A 17,241-nucleotide genomic window follows, 5' to 3' on the forward strand; every position below is an offset into this window, starting at 1 on the left:
ACTGAGTCAGAAAGTAGGGGAGGGCATGCTCTGCGCTAGCAGGAACTCCGGAGGAGCTTTGCTGACATAGACACTAGCCACTTGCCTTACACTCATCATATTATTAAGGATAGGACTTGTTAGGGAAATTGTTTCTCTCTCCCCCTTCCTGATATCACTTAAAAGGGTTTTTTCTTTTAGTTGGTACATTGTAACTGTACACATTTATGAGCTACCGTGTGGCAGTGTTAGTCAGATCTTTGAAGGCAGAAGCCTGGCTCCAGCAGCCACAACAGGCTATCTGTCACAACATGCCAATCAAAGAGACGAATAATGGTGACAGGCTGAGGAAAGGGGTCATGTGGCACCTTGGGAGAGGAGCAGACAAAGGAGTCCAAAGACCAAGTCTGTCTCTAGAGTGCTGGCGTGTGCTTTAGGCTTAAATGGAGTGTGGGACCCCATCAGCTGTCCTGGTCTCCCTGAGCACTGCCCGAGCTCTCCCTCTCCAGCTTCCAGGCTGTCCCTATCACCCTAGCACCTCTGGGGAGGCACCTGACCCCTACAGGAGGCTCTCTTCTGCTCCAGGTGTAACCTCACCTGCAAGGGTAACTGGCCTTGTCTGTACGTGGATACATCCTGGAACACTGCTCCTCCTAGGATACAGCATGACTGTAGGCTTAGGACAAATCTCTGTGCCTCAGCCAAAGTAAAAGGGACAGGCAGACCCTGAATGAAAGTAGAGATGCCAGCATTTTATTTATCCTGCTTTAGTTACCCGTGGACCTACCTGAGGAGTCGATGCTTTTTTAGCCAAAGCGGCTTCTATATGCCTGTTTCAGCAGTTTATACGTGCAGATGGTGTGGAATGATCCAACAAGTAATTACCACTTCTATTCCCTTAAACATTTTTCATTTCTGTGTGCTGGCAGCTCTTCAAGCTCATTATAAAATACATGATAGATTGTTGTAAGCCGTAGTTACCCTCCTGTGCTGTACTTTCTTCATTTCTTTATGCCCATACATGTGATTGTACAAAACTAAGATCATTTCATGAATGCCTCGAGCTTCTTATTTCAGCTGTATATGTGCATGTGTATGTGTGCATATGCCCGTATGGGAGATGTGTGTGTGTGCGCGTGTGTATGTGTGAACATGCCTGTAAGGGGTGTGTGTATGTGTGTGTGTGTGTGTGTGTTTGTGTTTTAACTTGCCTTTATTCCCCTCATTTTCTGGTGCCACTCACTTCTTCACCCCCCCCCAAAAAAAGATGGCACCAACTCAGCTTGTACTGTTTTGTTTTTTCCGCCTTTTAGAAGATATGGAAAACACACATTTCAGTGCTGGTATCTTACATTGTTTGCTTTTATAAAAATACAGTTATTTTATACACTAAGCTGCTTATCGGGTTTCTTCTTCAAAATGATTTCATGAAACTGTTTCCAAGGTAACTGATCTAGTTCTGAATCACTTTTTGTAATGACAACATAATATTTCATGTTTAGAAATGCGGTGGTTTATTCAGCCATCCCATTATCGCAGACACCATGAGCAAAGCTGTAATAAATAACTTTGTACACACATCCTTTCACATCAGGGGCACATGTGTAAGTATTTATGCACACATTCCTTGTATCCTGATGCTTTTGTTTCAGTGGGGCAGACTCCTAGGTTGGAAGGTATATTTTCATGTTAACAGATGTTGACCTCAAACTTCAAAACATAATTTAAATTTTGCATTGTACTGATTTATTTGTGGAAGAAGCCTTCTCTCCATGTTATGGTCTGTGAGGGGTGTTATCACTTATTTAAACTTTCAACAATTTGATAGTAATAAGATAGACACCCACTTTTCCTCTCTGGCCTATTCAATTAATTATTTTAAGTAAAATATTCCTGGTGCTGGATTAATGGCTCAGCAGTTAAGTGCACGTGCTGATCTTTCATAGGACCCAAATTTAGTTCCCAGCACCCATGTCAGGTGGCTCACAACCACCAGTAACTCAAGCTCCCGGGGATCTGGTGCCCTCTGCTGGCTTTCATGGGTACCTACACTCACATGCACATATTTGTGCAGACACACACATATACTCATAATTAAAAGTAAAATAAATGTTTAAAAAGGAAATTGATGCATTTTCAATTGTAGGACAAAAGGAGGTGTAACATTGTGCTTTCCCCCCTTTAATCTTTAATTCCACTTCAGCAGACTGCTCCATTGTTCGCTTCTTAAAGTGAATACTTTCCCCCTGTGAATCCCAACGGTGTGGGCCGTTGGAAAACTCCTCCCAGACAGGGTCTCCCATGTTAGTCACACTCACCTGCCTTTTACACAGCTTCTCTTGAGAGCTCTCATTTTCAGCAATTTCCTCCCTGTCTTCACCCATTCTCCGGCTTATTTTAAGCTTCTGGTGGTCAAGTTTAAAAGCATTTTAAGCTAAGCTTAGAATATGGAACAAGTTTCCACCCCTTAAAGAGTCTTATGCAGGCTCATGGGCCCAGCAACACTTTTCACTGCCAAAGAGCCTGCCTGACTGCTTCCTGAGTTCACGAAGTGGGGACTTGGAGGCTACTGAGGACTTAAAGAGACTGGAGCCCCTGCTTGGGTATGCCTCTGAGACTTCCTGATACTTGTTGGATACTTCTGTTTCTTTCCTAGCGGTAGAGCTGCCCTAGGGAACCACAGAAAAAAAGAAAACAGTTGAAGATGTCGTAGAGTGGTGCAAATTGTAACTAACACTCTAACATATGCTTGACCGTTTCAAATGTAGGTCTTAGTACTGTGTAATATCAAGGAAAGAGTCCTGCACCTAAGGGCGTTTGCTTTTCTCCTTCCCCTAAATGCAGTGCCTGGACCTGTTGATGAAGCTTCCTCTGGATTCTGTGAAGATGGAACCTTGTTATACTAAAGTCACCCTGCTTCCAGAGCGCCTGCTGGATCTGCAGAGCCGCTTCAGATTCCCTCACGTTGATCTGGTGGTCCAGAGGACACAGAACTACATGCAAGAGGTAGGAGCTGAAGGGTGTCCAGGGAGGATGAGGATGAGAAGAGGGAAGGGAGGGAGAGGAGCAATGTATGAAGGCATATGCGGCGGAGCTGCTCTGCACTCAGGGAATTGAGGCCTGCTTCCAGAGTCAGGTTGACTGAGGACACACGCTGTCCTTCCAGCTGGCTTCATCTTTCCTTAGAAAACGAGAATCTGGGAAATAAAGTAGCATTAGCTGGTAATTATTTGATGGACTGAGTCAAGGCTTCAGACTTTGACTGCATATTAGAAACACATGGGGGAACTACTGTTGTGGTGCCCCACCTCTAGTGATTTCAAATACTATATGTATGTATGTATATGTGTGTGTGTGTGTGTGTTAATATATATGTTTTATAATGAACTTGAGAATCATAGAGAATGTCCTCCACTTATCTCCCACTGTTTCGAACATGCAGCCAGGGTCTAGAAACACTGGCTGAATTCCCTGCCTCATTACAAGGAAAGCTGCTACAGCTTCATATTTGAGTTTTATTTTTAAGATGTATTTTATTACATGTATTTTTGTGCATGTCTGCTCATGTGTACCATGAACACGCAGATGCCCTTGGAAGCTGAAAGAGGCTGCCAGATACCTAGAGTTACACCTGAATTCCAGAATTGGGGAGGTCGAGGCAGGAGGATCAAATCAGGGGTTTAAAGTCTTCTTTGTCTACATTGCAAGTTCAAGGCCAGCCTAGGCTGGATGAAACCCTGCCTTAAAAAATATAAGGGATGTGGGAGTCCATGACTGGTACCCAGGAAGCAGAAAGGGTTTGCGCTGGAGGAGGGGCAATGCTATATTCTTCAAGCCCCCGCCTCCTCCAGCAAGGCCCCGCCTCCCCCAGCAAGGCCCCGACTCCAGCAAGGTCCCAAATCCTGAAGATTCAATAGCCTCCCCACACAGTGCCTTCCCACCGAGGACCAAGTATTCATAAACAGGAATGAGCCTACGAGGACCATTCCGTATTCCAACCGGAACACTAGCCTCGCAGAAGAAGAGGGCCGTATGGGATGATAGGGTGTCAATAGAGGGAATATGTGCTACAGACTGACTTATGTCCTTCTAGATGAGGGGCCTTCTCCCACCTTGTCATGTGATCTGTGTCTGAGGCACCAGAGCATGGAGGAGGAGAATGGCTACAATGAGACCGTGGCTCCAAGTCCCTTTGTACTGGGGCTTCTTTCCCGTTAAGAATGAGGAGACAAAAGGATGCCATTTTAAGCCAGACAGACATGCATATATGTATAAAGAAGGGTGTTTTCCACCCTCTGCCCATCTCATAGTGGCCACTAGGTTTTTTGTTTCACAATCCAGGGAGTATGATGAGCCGTGTGTCACCCCACAGTTGTGCATGGGGGAACTCTGTTCATCTCCTCCTGCCAGAGCCTAGGCAGGCAGGCCAGGCCCATGTCCCCAGCCTCTGACTGTGATCTCTTTCTGTGTTGGCCTGATTGATGGACAGCTCATGGAGAACGCAGTGTTCACGTTTGAACAACTGCTCTCCCCACACCTCCAAGGAGAGGCTTCCAAAACAGCGGCTACCATCGAGAAGGTTAAGCTCCGTGTCTTAAAGGTAAGAACTTTGTCTTCATTTGTGGGGAGCATCTGACAAGACTGTGACCCCTGTTCCTTTTCCTTAGTGGGAAATGTCCTGACCGCCCCTTCACCCCATCCCCTTTTCCAAAGCACAGATGACCATTGTTCCCCGAGGTTTCCCTAGACTCTCGTGCCTCTCCTGCCATCTAGTGGCGTCTTCAGGAACCACATGTCGTCCGCACTAACGCCTTAGAAGTCTTGTGGGGTTACTTTCACAACTGACAAATGTGTAGGCTGGGTACTGCAAACACCGTGACAGATATTGCATAGAATATAACACTAGGTCAGCTGCAGCCTAGCATTCCAAGTACGAGATTAGTAACATTTAAAATAAAACCCAAAACTTATAGCCAAAGGAACCAGCCCAAGGGAAAGTACACCTGCCACATGAGATGGATTTAAGTCCATGATAAGACTGTCGTGACAATAGGAGCTTGGATGTATTTGGTATTTATTTAAAGCCCTTTAAAAATCATGTTCCTAAGATTTGTTGTTCTTAAGTTGTCACTCCAAAGATTTATATTTTTTAGTTTTTAATTATTTATGCATGTTTGACATGTCTGTGTGAATGCATGCCTCCTGTATGTGGGTTCCCATAGAGGCCAGAAGAGGATTCCGATCCCCGGAGCTGGAGTACAGGCAGTTGTCACTCATCCAGTGTAGGTGCTGGGGACAGAATTTGGTGTGCAGGCAGATGTGGTGCTGGAGAAGGAGCAGAGCGCTCTTACATCCTGAGTCACAAGCAACAGGAAGTCGTCTGAGACACCAGCCAATATCATGAGCTTAAACAAGACCTCAAAGCCTGCCTCCACAGTGACACACTTCCTCCAACAAGACCACACCCACTTCAACAAGGCCATACCTCCAAATAGTGCCACTCCCTTTGTGGGGGCATTTTCTTTCAAACCCCCACATTCCTATTCAAATGAACTTGCTGTTAGTTAAAACAATGAACTTACCAATAAACTATTTGCTACTTTAAAAGAAAAAAAAAAAAAAGAGGTTCCTGCCAGGGGTAGTCCCATGAGTACAGAACAGATTCTACCTCCGGCAAGAACGAGCCTACTGATGTTTGAATCAGCCTCTTGGCCCTGTGTTTCTGCTTCTCCTACCTTCCCCTATGGTCTCTTTACTTGATAGCGTATGACTTCCAACGTGAGCGCGTGCTTCTCCAGCCATTCTTCTTTTGGCTGAACCATTGTGTTTACATGCCCACAGCAATTCTCCTGAGCGCCTGTGCACAAGGTACTGGCGTCCACACGCAAACCAGGCTGGAAATGGGCTGCTCCCAAGAGCCTGCTCTTGTTGACTTTTTTTTTCTTCCCCTCCCCCCCTTTGGGCTTTTCGAGACAGGGTTTCTCAGTAGCTTTGGGGCCTGTCCTGTGAGTTCCAGGCTGGCCTCGAACTCACAGAGATCCCCCTGCCTCTGCCTTCCCAATGCTGGGATAAAAGGCATGTGTCACCACTAACTGGTTTCTTGCTGACTCTTAAGATTGAATGTGCTCTTTTATACTTCTGTACTCTTGAGCCCTGGACTAAACCAGAGATCGGCGGGCGAACTCTTTGGTGAGTTTCAGGTGGATGTTTTAGTCCTCACCGGTCTGTTTCTGTTGGAACCACTCAGCGCTGCTGCGCACTCTCCAGTTTGGGGTGTTCAGTGTGCTCGCTGTGTTGATGGAACTTTAAGTCCCCTCGTGGACATTATTAAAAGCCACCCACCCTGCTTTCGGGACAGAGTATAACTGATACCCATGACTCCCCTGTGTCTACCCAGCTCAGGGGTAATGAAGCACAAACTCACTCTCCAGTTTGAGTCACATCTTTAAACAACATATCACTTCTTTGGTTTGATCTTGCCTCAGTTTCCATATTTGTAGAAGGGGTGGGTGACATGGATTATGACTCCACAGCCTAGACGCAGTTTATGCAAGAGTTCCAGAAGGAGATTTCTGAGGCCCTAGACTTATGAGAATCCTCAGAAATTATTGGGGGCTGAGGAAGGGAGATGACTGGGTGGGCTTTTTGTTTTCTTGTTTCAGTGAAAGTTACAGATTAAAACTGCTCCTTAGCGTGTATCTCTGTGTTCGCAGCAATATGATTACGACAGCAGCACCATCCGGAAGAAGATCTTCCAGGAAGCATTGATTCAAATCACACTGCCCACCCTGCAGAAAGCACTGGCGTCCACATGCAAACCAGTAAGGAGATGGGCACTGTTCCGTTTGATGCTGAAGTTTGAATATTTATTTTGGGCCCCTGCACTGGCAAATACTAGACTACACCAGAGGGGTGGTGAATTCTTTGTTGGTGGTCAGGTAGATGTTTTAGGTTTTGTGGGCGTTTTTTTCTCAGCGCTGCTGGGTAGTGCAACTGCAGCCAGAGATGGTGCACAAATATATAGACAAAGCCTATGTTTCAACACATATGCGCTCGCGCGCACACGCACGCGCGCACGCACGCACACACACACACACACACACACACACACACACACGTCATGGACCAGCCTCAGCAAAAATACCTCTTGCCAGGGTAGAGGCATGGGGATTTAGAAATACAATAAAGAATATGAAGACACGAACATAATGAAAGGGAGAGACATATAGAATAGTTTGAGGGAGTTCCAGTGAGTACTGGAATCTACCCCAGCTTAATTTTCAATTGCTTAAAATACCCCTGATCATAAAAGGAAAGAATAAGACAAAAGCTGCATTAACATGATACAAGGAGATAAACAAACCAGTTGAAGGTCGCAGGCTACATCCTTTTTTGTTTTGTTTTGTTTTGTTTTACAAGACAGGGTTTCTCTGTGGCTTTGGAGCCTGTCCTGGAACTAGCTCTTGTAGACCAGGCTTGAACTCACAGAGATCCGCCTGCCTCTGCCTCCTGAGTGCTGGGATCAAAGGTGTACACCACCACTGCCCTGCACAGGCTACATCCTTAGTTAACCATTCAGTTGCTAGAACAAAACAAGTCATGCTCACACCCTAGACCGAAACATTCTGTAGGTAAACCACTCCCTAGGTGGAATCCAAAGTTATCTGCTTAAGGGATCTGTAGACTTTCTTTCTTTTGAGATAGAAACATATCTTTTTCTCTATTCCTGAAATACAAGGTCTGGGCTATTAGCCACGCCTGTTGACAGTAGCCTTAACAGAGCAGACCTCTCTGTTCTGAATCTAGGTGGGACTTTTGTTTGAGGTAGAAACACAATAACCTTGAAGGAATAGAGGTAAGTTCCAGCTCTCTGACCTTTGGTCAGTGTGGAAACAGGCTCACATTTTCCAGCCTCCATGCACACACACATATATAGCCCAGGATTTCTGACTCACAAATTACAGGAATTCTCAAAGGCCTTGAGCCAAGCAAGGGCTGTGGTGGATTGCCAAAGGAGATGAGATGTTCTGCCATTTTATTGTCAATCTTATTCAGTATGTGCACCAAAAGTTGGCCACTACACCCAGAAAAGATCTTCAGTGTGAGCACAGAGGACTATTTGTTCTCCTACCTTCCGTAACTTTAGTTTATTGAAATCTCTGACATGAACTGTTGTGAGCATGGAGCTGCAGGACAGCCATGACTATGAGGTGTGATAGAGCAACAGACAAGAAGTGTCTGGAGCTTCTTCGAGGCTTGTCTGTAAGTTCTGGGCTTCCGGGAAAGCCCCTGTACTTGTTTTGATCAACTTCCATCATTTATGAAATTCATATGATAATATGTATTATGGTAAAAATAAAATACCGCATGTCCCCAAGTGGCAGCAGTGGGCAGCGGGCCATGAGACCACGGTGGGCCACTTAGGCAGCCAGTCCCAGGCAGGGAGCCACATGGTGGGTGAGAGACAGAGACCTATTAGGCACGGCATGCAGAGAAAGTGGGTATTTATTTAGTGGGTTATGGAGGGGAAAGGGAAAAGAGGGAAGGGGTAAAGGGAGAAGAGCAGAGAGAGAGGCGGAGAGAAAGAGAGACAGAGAGAAAGGGAGGAGAAGTGGGGAGAAGGGAGAGAGGCAGAAGATGCCTCTACGAGAGACAGAGGAAAAAAAGGGAGAAACTCAGGCTGGAAGCAGAAGGAAGATCTGCTTGCCTCAGTGGATGGGGGAGGGAGTGGACAGGGCTTGTCTCTTAAAGGGATAGAGCAGGCCATTACATTTCCATCTTTTTTTTATAATAAAAAACCTGGAGGTTAGGCACAACAAGTTAAAGAAACTGGGACTGCAGAATCTCAAGACTGCTTCCTGCTTATTTGTGGACATCATCTTGGGGGGAACTTGAGAAAGCTGGGTGCTGGTCACATCCTGGGATTGCTGGTCTCTTTGCTCCTGTCCAGTGTTTGTGGTATGGAACTGTCTAGTGTCTATTATACCTGTTTAAGGTATTGGCAGAACAAAGTTAAGTTTAGGAAAAAAAACTTATTAGGACCAGGGAAGTGATCCTTTAATTTGGCTCCCTGGAACTCACAAGAATTTTTTGGGTTTATGAAAACATAAGTTTTAAACAGCAGCATACTTATATCAGAATGACTGTGACAAATACTTTTTTGCAAAATAAAAAGTATTTTTAGATTATAAAAGGCAGCATGAGAGAGAAATTTGGTAACTTGTCCTTGTCCTCACACCTTTATAACTTGCAGGTACACATCTTAATAACCTGTATTTTACTGAAATTTGTTTGGTGAGGTTGTCCTTTTAAACTGACAAAACCTCTCAGCTGTCAAACTGCATCAGAGATCTTTAAGAAGGACAAAATTTTACATGAGTTATTGATTGAAAAACGACAGGGAACTTATTTAGTTGATGCCTAGAGCGACTCCTCAGGGTCCTCCATGGTTGATGAGGGTCATATTTTTCTTTTGCTGTTTAGTGCAGGGCCTGCTGGGCTCCAGAAGATCCTGTGGGCTAAGAAACCTGTAGGAAGACAAGCCTACCTTGACCTGAGCAGCTAGGCTGTCTAGAGATCTTTAGTTTAGATGAAAGGTAGTTTTGCCCAGAGGTCAGTGCTTAGCAGTTGAAGCAAATTGCAGATGGATGTTGTTCTGTGCCCATTTGTCTTCTGTCTTCTTTGGAGGAAGTAGAGTGCTGCAGCTAAGAGCCAACCAGTCTCTTTTTGTTATGAAAAGTTTTTTTAATAATTAAATATTTAAATGCCATATTCCCCAGATCTCTGAGCAGTTGAGGGCTGTTTACCAGGTATAGATAACTACACTGTAGAATCTGCCTGGAGAACTGAGTACAAGCTCAACTGTACTGGCTCTCAACTTAGCAGGTAAAATTTATAGTTGTAAAAGGACAGAAAGAAGAAAAACTGCTTGTAGTAGAAGGTTAACAGCAGAACTGACAATAGTAGAGAACAGCTTAATATATTTTAAAACAGGATTGGATTAAATATAAAGTATTTTTGTAAGAAACTTAAAAGTACATACCAGTTTAAAACATGAGACTTATTGCTTTGTTAGTCTGGAATGAGATATAATGGGCAGACAGTTATAACACTTAACAGTAAACATAGGTATATTTAAGTTATATGTGCATGTGTGCATGCACACAGTGAATAGGAATTAGACTAAGTGGATGCTCTTGGTAGGTCCTACCAAAGGCATGTCACTGCACAAAACCAGGGGACCAGGCAGGGTATACCTCAGTAAAGGTGGTGGGACTTGGTCACCTGACCTGGCTGTCAGTCAAGATGGCAGTGAGGTCACCTGACCTCAGTCAAAATGGCGGTGGTCACATGTTGTATGAAAAGGCCACTTTTTTTTTTGAGCCACAGGAATTTTAAACATAATAACAAGAGAGTCCTAGAGGCGTGATCTGCCCTGTTGCCAAGCTGCCATGCAGCAAGCCACGGCAGGCAGCAAAGGCTGGAATTGAAAACAGCTGCCTTGAGGATCCAACTAATCTGCGGGACCAGTGGTAGCGGCAGCAGGGAGAGTTTGAGGAAACGTGGAGCCTGTGGGACACTGGCAGAGCATTTGCAGGCCAGTGGCTGATAGTTTGAGGGTTTATACCATAGCTGAAAACATGAAAACCTGTGAAAACAGCAAACGAACCCCGCAGGGCCTGTAGAAGAGCGTCCTCTCTCTATAGGTAGGGTGTTAAAGCCTGACTCGGATGCCAGAAAGGCTAGAGGCCACTCCAAGAGGTCTCTCACAGCAGGGACCACTTATGAGAAAAGAGAAAGAAAAATCCGAGGGACCCTGGGCCCCAAATTGGATGCACCATACAGCATGTACAGTGCTAGCACGGATGGACTACCCTGGGTTGTCTGATGATGTTTTTTAGCTATGGGAAGCAACCAGAGATGAATGCCAGTGAAGGACTCAACTGTAGCTGTGAAGGCTGTGGTTGACTGACTGGAAGGAGAAAACCCACCACTGAAGCTGCTCGTGTGTGTAGTGGTCGGTCGGTGTTTAGGCAGAGCAGTTGTAAAGAAACCCTGTTCCCCGTTTCCTCAGCCAGCCTGCCTGTGGGCAGCAGGGAATGTGGAGAAAGCTGGCCAAGTCACAAGCACCAGTGTTATGGTAAAAATAAAGCGCTGTTGTTCCCTGAGAGGTACAGCCGCAGAACACAAAGGCCAGTGGGCCCCAAGATCATGGTGGGCCACAAAGGCAGCTGATTCCAAGCAGGGAGCTGCGTAGTGGATGAGAGACAGAGACCTATTAGGCATGCCATGCAGAGAAAGTGGGCATTTATTTAGTGGGTTATGGAGAGGTAAGGGAAAGGGAGAAAGGGAGAAGGGAGAAGAGCAGAGAGAGAGAGTCAGAGACAGAGAAAGAAAGAGAAACAGTGGGGAAGGGGAGAAGTGGAGAGAGGCAGAAGCTGCCTCTTTGGAATAGAGATGGAAAGAAAAGAAAGGGACTCAGGCTGGAAGCAGAAGGATGGGGCAGGGAGTGGGTGGGGCTTGCCTCTTAAAGGGACAGGGTAGACCATTACAATACGTATCTTCTTTTTCTTTTTTTCTTTTAATCTCAGCTCTCCTTTGTTTTGACAGTATTTGACTACATAGCCCAGGCAATCCATCAGGCTTAGCACCCTGCCATGCTAAAATTACACCTCCACACCTGGCTTGTATTGTGTGTCCCAAGAATGAGAAATTAGGATGATACATTTGCCATCTGGTTAGGTTTATATCATACACCAGGCAGTGAATGACAGTGTTAAACATTTCTTCTCAATCATCAAAATGACCTTGGAGGAGGCAAGAGACTATTCACATCCTCACAGTGCTAAAGAGGGAAGCTAAGTGGTTGAATAGCAGGCCCAAGGTCGTGAAGCCAGTTATCACCAGCTGAATCCGGTTAGTACTTACCTATGACACAGCTGGCCCTCCTACAACTATTACTATGACTGCTCCCATGTTCCAAAAAATTACTGAGGAGCCTGGCCATTTTCAAGGCCCATTCTCCCTTGGAGTCAATAAAAAAAGAGCATCCAAGAATTTTTAAATGGCTTTTTGACAGCTTGGAGACTCTCCAAGCACTGAACATTAAAATCCTTTGTGTGGGTTATTATACTGTGGAATTTTCTCTGATTGTTTTCCTATTCTATAAATGCTGGGTTTTTTTTTCTTCTTCTTCAGATAACCATTGGCATAGTCAGTCTTGTATTTATTCCTGGAGTATTTCTTTGGTGGAAAGGATCTGAGAGAACCAAAGGAGAAAGGAATTGGTCTGTGTGGGGGTCCTGGCCATATGTGATGGATGATATTAGCCTGAGGGATTACTAATCTACCTCAGAATGTGTCTTCACACAGAGATGCTGCTTAATATGTATTTTCCCTCCCAAGGGAAGTGTGGAGGCGTATCTTACCACTACCTTCTTCATGAGAGGGGGTGGGAGGAGGCTCCCCTTCTTTCTGGCCCTCTGTTTCTTAACATGAGAGGACTGAAATGTGCCCGATTTATGCCCCTCTTGCAGGTGTGTTTGGTTTTTGCATCTGTATGCGAGGTGTGTGTGTGTGTGTGTGTGTGTGTGTGTGTGTGTGTGTGAGATATACTTGCATTTTTGCAATGTGGGTGCACGCATATTTTCAGGTATGTTTGTGTGTGTATAGGCCAAAGAGTGAGTGACACAGAATATCTTCCTCCATCTCACTGAACCTGGAGCTTGCCAATCAGCAAGTCCATGTAGCCAACCTGGCCTAGGAACCCTGTCTCTGCTTCCTCAGCAGTTTACAGGCAGTCCAATGCCCCGCCTCCTCTCCCTGCTTTTATTGGGTGATAGGGACCTAAATATAGGCAAAAAAATGACGCTTTATCCAATGAGCCATTCCCCCCCAGCCACAGATCTTGCCATTTTTAGTTGAGAGAGATTGCTTTCAAAAGAGCCCTACGTTTTCAGTGATATAGGGCATTCTATTGGTGTCAGAACTTTTGGGAACCCCAGGTTTATAGGCAGATATAGGAGAGGATTGTCTGCCTCGTAGAAGCCCTTATTTTCCTAAGTGAGCTTTCCTTAGTTCTTCCAGAAGCAGTTTCCTAGATCTGCGACATTCCACTCTACCCTAGCTGGGCATTAGGATTGCCTATGGTGGCATTTTCCTCTTCTTAACCACCCTCCAAATTTCCATGTCAATATTCCATTTTAGTTGATCCAGAAAAATTAAGCATCTGATCCAGTTCAATTGTCTCATCATGGAAGATGTGCATTGTAAAATTAGACACATCCCAGAAACATAAAATACGCCTCTGTTCCCTTCCCACAGAATTATTTAACTAGATGAAAATATGTTTTCTATTTATTCATCAAACATGCCCCCAAAATGTGTGAAACATGATCCAGGTACTGTGGCATGTACAGTATATGATCCAGGTTACTGTCCCTGCTGCCCTGGAGTTCACAGTATAGAGGCAGATTCCATGTGAGAACACTACGGTGGCTGCACAGGGAAGCAGCTTCTAGGGAAGGTAGCAGCATCCCTAGCTGAGCTTGGTCGTTCACTTGGCGCCAGTGGATGAGTGACAGGGGAGCGAGGGATAAGGGGTGCTGAGGCCTGAACTTGCACTCCTCATGTGATAGAAGTAAAGACAGGTTCAGAGGGGCGTCCTGCTTACCCAGGCTCCCATGAGCAGTGTTCCCTGGGCAGTGCCCCTTCCGTCTGTTACAGCTCTAGAGATCACTGATGCCTGTGTCTCCTCGGTCTTCCACCCTTCTTCTAAGGTGGGCATAAATGAGCCCTATTGCCTTGCATTGGTGGAACCCTAAAATCCAGGCCCACGGCCACCCCTGTGTCTCAGCGGTGAAAGCTGCTATCAGACTAAAAGGCATCAACTCCCTCTGCTCCTTGGTTCCCTAAGGGAGCCCCTCTCTTCAGCACTATCAAGTGCCTGGATCACTGAATTCATCTCTGGCATTTATTTATTTACCCCTGCTTGGTCTTCATGCTGGTAACAAGGCATTTGGAAGCCTTTGGGAGGCTGGGAAAGTCAAGGGATTTTGTATTATATATGAGCTGTCTTGGAATTGGAGACCATCAGTGCCAGTTGAAGAGGAAGACAGAATCCTTGGGTTCTCAACTAGAAAGGGGCTTCTGTGCTAATGATGTTGAACATATATCTACATCTTATTTCTAGGTGTCTACCTAAGATAAAGTGGTTCTTAAGTTGCCCATACAGAATAAAATGTACACACAAATGTTCATTAATTAAAAAGTCGTCAGTATCTTAATCATCGTCCTATTGCTGTGACGAGACACCATGACCAAAGCAATTTATAAAAGAAAACATGTAATTGGGAGATTGCTTACAGTTTCAGAGGTTTAGTCTGTTGTCACCATGGCAGGGAACATGGCAACATGTAGGCCAGCATGGTGCTGAGGAAGTATTTGAGAGCTACCTCCTTCTCCATAGGCAGAGAGATAGAGAGACAGACAGACAGAGACAAAGAGACAGACACAGACAGAAAGAGACTGGGCCTGCTGTAGACTTTTAAAACTTCAAAGCCTAACCCCAAGTGTCACACTTCCTCTAAGAAGGCCATACTTCCTATTTCTTATCAAATGGTGCCAATCCTTGGTGATTAAGCATTCAAATATATGACCCTATGGGTATAGGTGGAAGCCACTTGTTTGTTCCCAGCTGCCCAGACCATGAAATAATCACACAGAAACTATATTATTTGCAATACTGTCTGGCCAATAGCTTAAGTGTATTTTTGGCTTACTCTTATATCTTAAACCCATCTCCATTAATCTGTGTACCACCACGAGGTCATAGCCTACCAGCAGGCTCCAACACAGTCATTTGTCCCCTGCAGCAACTACATGGCTTCTCGCTGACTCCGCCTACAACTACTCTCTCCTCCTCCATTTGCTTGGAACTCCGGCTTGCCCTATTCTGTTGAAACAGATTTATTCATTGACCAATAAAAGCAATACATAGATAGAAGGACTTCCTATACCATATGGGAGCCATTCTTATCCAAATCACAACAATCAATGTCAAATGAGTATGGATGAACAATTCCAACTTATCTATGTAGTGAATGATGTTTATCAATAAAGAGGAATGAGGTGCTGACCCATGTAGCAAAGTAGAAAAAATTTTAAAAGCAAACACAAGCCAATACATGGTTTTGTTTACATGCAAAACTCAAACCAAAACTCAACAGATGTCAGACTGTGCTTTATCTCTTGGAGGGGTGTGGGCTGGAAGAGGACCTGGGTTATGGTCACATGAATATATTTATAGTTAAAGTCATCTAGCTACACTTTTAAATTCTACATTTTACTGCATGTAACTTTTACTTTGGTAAAGTACTGTTTGCATCAGATAAAAAAATGAAGATGGAAACTTTGGTTATTATAAAGAAAAAGAGGATGTGATACCTACGTAATTCTGTGGTAGTTCTAATTTTAGGTTTTCCTAGAAGGTCTAAACTAATGTAAACAATGCCTTGAGACAACTGAAAACACACACATACACACACACAACTCTGCTCTTTTCCCATTTAAAGTACAAAGGATGTATTCCCTGTGCACAGAAAAGGATGGGGATGATCAGTGACTGAGTGTCCCATTACCACAGTTAACAGTGCAAGGTGCTTAGCACATAGGCCACAGGCAAAGAGAAGACATCAGCTGCATTGTTATCTCAGCATCTTTAACTGTCAGGACCAGTTGCTGTCCCCCTGCTCTTCTACAAGGAGGTGTTAAGTGAAGTGGGAGTCAACATTTCCTTGTCTCTTGAAAATAGGCAACTTGTATTTTTCTGTTATCAGTATTAGACACTAATTATAAAAATAATGGTTTTCTTTTTCTTTTCATCTGTGATCATAATGCATTTTAGCTATTCTCACACCATCATCCTTCCTTGTCCCCACTCTTCTCTCCTGCCAATCTTCTTTCCAAATAGTCTTCCTTCTGCTTTTATGTCTCTTTTTAGGATTTTTCCTAAATTTGGATTCTGTATGTGAGAGAAAATAGGTGATACTTGTCTTTATGGGTCTGGAAATTTCACTTATCTCCATTTGATCCATTTTCCTGCATATGACATACTTCCATTTATTGTGTATCTACCACATTTCCTATAGACGGAGATTGCACTTTAATTTCCCAGCTTCCCAGACCCAAATAATCATATAACAACTATATTAATTACAACTCTGTTTTGCCAATGACTCAGGTGTATAAGTTAGCTCTTATATCTTAAATTAACTCATTTCTATTATTCTATATTTTACCACAAAGCTTGTGGTTTGTTACCTCTTGCTTCTTGGACAGCTACATGGCATCTGCCTCCTAAAGCAGCTACATGGTTTCTTCCTGACTCTACCTACTCTCTCTATATATATTTCTGTTTGGATTTCCTACCTGGCTTAATTCTGCCCTGCCATAGGCTGAAATAGCTTCTTTATTAACCATTAAAACATATTCACAGTATATAGAGGGGAATCCTACTTCACCTCCCCTTTTTTGTCTAAATATAAAGGAAGGTTTTAGTTTTAACATCATATCTAATTTATCTTTTGTTATAACTAAGAAAAACTATAACTATCTGTTGTCAACTCTTCAAAGACTCCAGAAGGATATAATATTATCTAATTAAACAGGAAGTGCACTGTTAGCAACTTCCAAAGTTCTAGAATTGACAGAGATATCTTGCTGCCTGAACAGTCACTCAAACTTCTTCTGTAACATTGGAACATCCATCTTCAGCCCACAGGCCCATAATATCCAGCAGACTTTTCAATGAAGCAGGAGATTTGATGATCTGTTCTGCCTTGTATTGGCAAAATTCATCAGTTGCTTTCTTCTGTGTCCTGTAGAATGTCTGGCAATTTCTTCTGTGAAGCAGGAATCCTAAAGTACCATCCCACCTTTTTTAGTCTGGCAAAGTTCACTGGTCCTTTTCCTGTGGGTCCTTCATGTCCAGTTTACACAACATACTATCATGCAGTCTAAGAAATAGCAGTTTCTTGCCCAAGTGGCTAATCTTGCCACAATGACAGCAAACTCCATAAGGAATTTCTTCAATGTCCATCATCTCTGAAGTAAATTGGTGCTCTCAGGAACAGATGTATCTCATTGTTGAGAAAAGTCTAAGTTCTTTTTTTTTTTTTGGTTTTTTGAGACAAGGTTTCTCTGTGGCTTTGGAGCCTGTCCTGGAACTAGCTCTGTAGACCAGGCTGGTCTCGAACTCACAGA

The 17,241-nt window shown here is 44.2% G+C and overlaps 1 protein-coding gene across 1 annotated transcript in view; it reads left to right on the forward strand.

Annotated features, from left to right (window-relative positions):
- Positions 1-17,241, forward strand: part of Fam129a (family with sequence similarity 129 member A) — a 161,260-nt gene that overhangs the window by 134,625 nt on the left and 9,394 nt on the right. Inside the window, exons 10-12 of the mRNA XM_005363854.3 lie at positions 2,824-2,985; positions 4,469-4,579; positions 6,693-6,800. Of these exons, the coding sequence (XP_005363911.1) occupies positions 2,824-2,985; positions 4,469-4,579; positions 6,693-6,800 (381 nt within the window). The remainder of the gene's footprint in view (positions 1-2,823; positions 2,986-4,468; positions 4,580-6,692; positions 6,801-17,241) is intronic.

Source organism: Microtus ochrogaster (assembly GCF_000317375.1).
Source record: "Microtus ochrogaster isolate Prairie Vole_2 chromosome 6 unlocalized genomic scaffold, MicOch1.0 chr6_random_2, whole genome shotgun sequence".
Lineage (NCBI taxonomy): Eukaryota > Metazoa > Chordata > Mammalia > Rodentia > Cricetidae > Microtus > Microtus ochrogaster.